Below are 3,510 nucleotides of genomic sequence, written 5' to 3'. Positions count from 1 at the left end.
CGAATGATATTCTTTTTTCTTAAATAAATGTTCTCAAATCACTTCTAAAATATTTTTGATTATTTCATGATTGAATTAATTTTTATTAAGAATTTGTGGCCATTGCATCTTTAATGGATATTAAACATTAAGTAGTCTCTTTCATTTTAACTTTTAGTATTTAAAAATATTATTTTGCAAAAGTAAATAAAAGGTAGGGCATTTATATCTCATATTGGAAACAAAAGGGTTAGTTGCCTTCATAAATGTTCAAAATTTAATTTTACCAAATAATTTTCAAACTGTAATAACTTTTTTTCTACCTACAATAGAAATATGATTTTTACGTCTGAAAAAACGCGGTATAGTGAAATTTTTATGGCAATAAATCCCGGTTTCAGTCCCTCTTTCGACTTTAGCTACTGACTCTTTCTACGTTCGACGGCGTCGACAAATTACATACAATCAAATTCGAAAAACGATTCTCCTATTCCATAACTGTTGCGGAACAGACCGGCAGTAGTTCCATTTATCGAGTTTTCACTGTATTTCGGAGGCACACAATGAATGTATCGATCATTCGGATTGGTCAAAACAAGGCCGACTTGTTACGAAGCAATCCGAACACTGAACTTTCAAACGTGTTTATCAATATGGCGCACCTATGTTTGAATTTGATCGTTACGTGTTAGCACACTAGAAAAGTTTGAGAAAACGTACCTGAAATCTTATCATTCAAGTGCTAAATTAAGCACTACCGTTTAATAAAGAATATTGACTAGCCTTGGTTTTTGTGACGTATAGTTACTATGGAGAATTTCGTGAAGATTGAGAAGATCGGTGAAGGTGAATGATGTTTGTTGGATAATACTTTGCAGATCTAATTAACGTCTGTTTGCTTCTAATTTCTGAAACTTCGATAGTTGTAGAAACTTTTGATCCAATTTTAGTTATAATATGTTCGATTGATCCTTGACTTATAGTAATCGATAGTGGGACTTAAATTTGTATTTTTCAATGGAGGTTATTTAAAGATGACTATTTTGAAAGTCATAGTTGTTAAATAATTTCGCTCAGGATGCAAAGTAATTGTCTATAAATATATATGAAAGTGATCTTTATATTGCAAGATGTTACGATGGTTATTAGTTTGTGTAATTGAAAATATAAGAAAATAGTATTATAGTTGAAGATTTTCACAGGTACTTATGGAGTGGTTTACAAAGGAAAGCACAAGAAAACAGGAGAAATTGTAGCTATGAAGAAGATTCGTTTAGAAAGTGACGAGGAGGGCATGCCGTCAACAGCAATTCGTGAAATTTCATTGCTCAAAGAACTACCACACCCTAATATTGTTAGACTGATAGATGTGTTGATGGAAGAAACTAGATTGTATCTTATTTTTGAGTATCTTACTATGGATTTAAAGAAATATATGGATAGTTTGGGTAATGGAACATTAATGGAACCAAATATGGTTAAATCTTATCTATATCAGGTTTGGAAATATACATGATACTATAAAATGTTTGTTTTATATAATATAATTGAAAGTCTACAAATATTTTATTTCATTGTTAATATATGTTACAGAGGTCTACAATAATTAAATTTGATTTTATTTTAGATCACAAGTGCTATCCTTTTTTGCCATAAACGAAGAATTCTACATCGTGATTTGAAGCCACAAAATTTATTGATTGATAAATCAGGGGTTATTAAAGTAGCTGATTTTGGTCTTGGGAGAGCCTTTGGTATACCGGTCAGGGTATATACACATGAAGTAGTCACTTTATGGTATAGAGCTCCAGAAATTCTTCTTGGTGCCAGTAGATACTCATGCGCCATTGATATGTGGAGCGTTGGTTGTATATTTGCAGAAATGGCAACAAAGAAACCGTTATTCCAAGGAGATAGTGAAATTGATCAATTATTTAGAATATTTCGGTATTAAATACGTATAATATATTATCTTGCAACTTAATGGAATATAAAATAGTAATAGGTATATTTTGTAGGATACTAAGGACACCCACTGAAGAAATATGGCCTGGTGTGTCACAATTATCCGATTACAAGGCCACGTTTCCAAATTGGATAACAAACAATTTGGAATCGCAAGTTAAAACGTTAGACACAGATGGGCTTGATCTTTTGCAAGCAATGCTTATCTATGATCCAGTACACAGAATATCAGCGCGAGCTGCTTTGAAACATCCTTATTTTGATGATTTAGATGTATCTAAATTGCCAACGGCATAACCTGGGAAAAACTCAGAGAAACGGTAAATGTACGTTGCTCAGAAATTTGTGACGTTTTAATTGTGTGACTATATAGAGAGTATGTCTCAGGGTGTATCAAAAAAGCTAATTTATTCATGCGTAAGAGCTCATTCACGTTTCTTTTTTATGACATTGCTCATTTTGTATGGGAAATTCATAGGAGGTTACACTTCACATTGCAATGATATTATATTTCGACAGTACATATAATAAATTTTGATCATTGAACTGTGTTATATAAATTATCACAGGATATTTGAGCAAGAAATATACTGTAGTAATTGGATACTTCAGTGATTTATATTTGCTACATAAAAAAAGGGCAAAATTATGAATAAGGCAGTATGACAATACACTATACTCCTTAGGATTTTTACTTTAACTTACTTTTTATAGTTTATCATTTATGAATGGAAATCAAAACGTGAGATCATAAGTGCCTTTAGACATCTTACTACATATCAAAAAGGAAAATTATTTTTTTATTATTTGTAGCATCTCGTTAGCGCTGCGTTTTTCAAACAGAGATAGAATATTTGGTATTAATATAAATTCAGCTAAGGATATACCGTTACTGCCATTTGTACATATCACTGAACAATTTACACGCTTATTAAAATATATCTTTTGTACTTTTATTATATCAAATAAACGACGATATTTCATTTGAAAACATCCCTCGGTGTCGACTCCGTCAAAATATTTTCACTAGGATTTATTTAATAACATTAGACATTACATATTTCTACTGTTATTTTTCCGCAGTATGTATGACGTTATCTTTTATCTTGTAACGTATAAATTAAGTTACGTCGCTACGAAGAACAAAAAATATAGAATAAAACTGTACGTGGTACTGTAGCGATTCTCAGAACGTCAACTTGATTCACTTATGGACGTAGATGACTCATCATAAGCAGCGGTGTAACGAAATCGTGTGGTACCCGCATCTTTAAATGTTCTTTAAATGAGCATAAATAAATCAGTTGTTGCAGAAGAAAAAGATTGTACAAAGTCTAGAGAATTACATCATGTATTTCATATATCATGGTATTATCATATAACAAGGTATTATTAGGACAATTAACAAATTTAATATTGTAAAATATCACACGTTTTATATTTTAATAAACAATATTCATGAAAAATCATGTTTGCTTATTATTCTTCTATTTTTCTACAAAAGCAAAGTGCAATTATAGCTGGAGGATAAAACCAGAAAGCTATTCTAAATTAATTATTACTAAT

The 3,510-nt window shown here is 30.8% G+C and overlaps 1 protein-coding gene across 2 annotated transcripts; it reads left to right on the top strand.

Moving 5' to 3' along the window:
- The first annotated feature begins 584 nt into the window (after positions 1 to 584).
- LOC114880146 (cyclin-dependent kinase 1) lies at positions 585 to 3,410 on the top strand. Of its 2 annotated transcripts, none has more exons than XM_029195815.2 (4): positions 585 to 825; positions 1,182 to 1,477; positions 1,607 to 1,926; positions 1,998 to 3,410. In XM_029195815.2, exons 1-4 carry the CDS (start codon positions 789 to 791, stop codon positions 2,239 to 2,241), a joined length of 897 nt encoding a protein of 298 aa, XP_029051648.1. In that variant the 5' UTR covers positions 585 to 788; the 3' UTR covers positions 2,242 to 3,410. The 2 variants fall into 2 exon arrangements, with proteins under 2 accessions (XP_029051648.1, XP_046142855.1); XM_046286899.1 differs by lacking the exon at positions 585 to 825 and adding an exon at positions 841 to 1,064.
- The last annotated feature ends 100 nt before the right edge of the window (positions 3,411 to 3,510 follow it).

Source organism: Osmia bicornis, chromosome 8, assembly GCF_907164935.1.
Source record: "Osmia bicornis bicornis chromosome 8, iOsmBic2.1, whole genome shotgun sequence".
NCBI lineage: Eukaryota > Metazoa > Arthropoda > Insecta > Hymenoptera > Megachilidae > Osmia > Osmia bicornis.
This window is presented reverse-complemented; position numbering and strand designations above follow the sequence as displayed.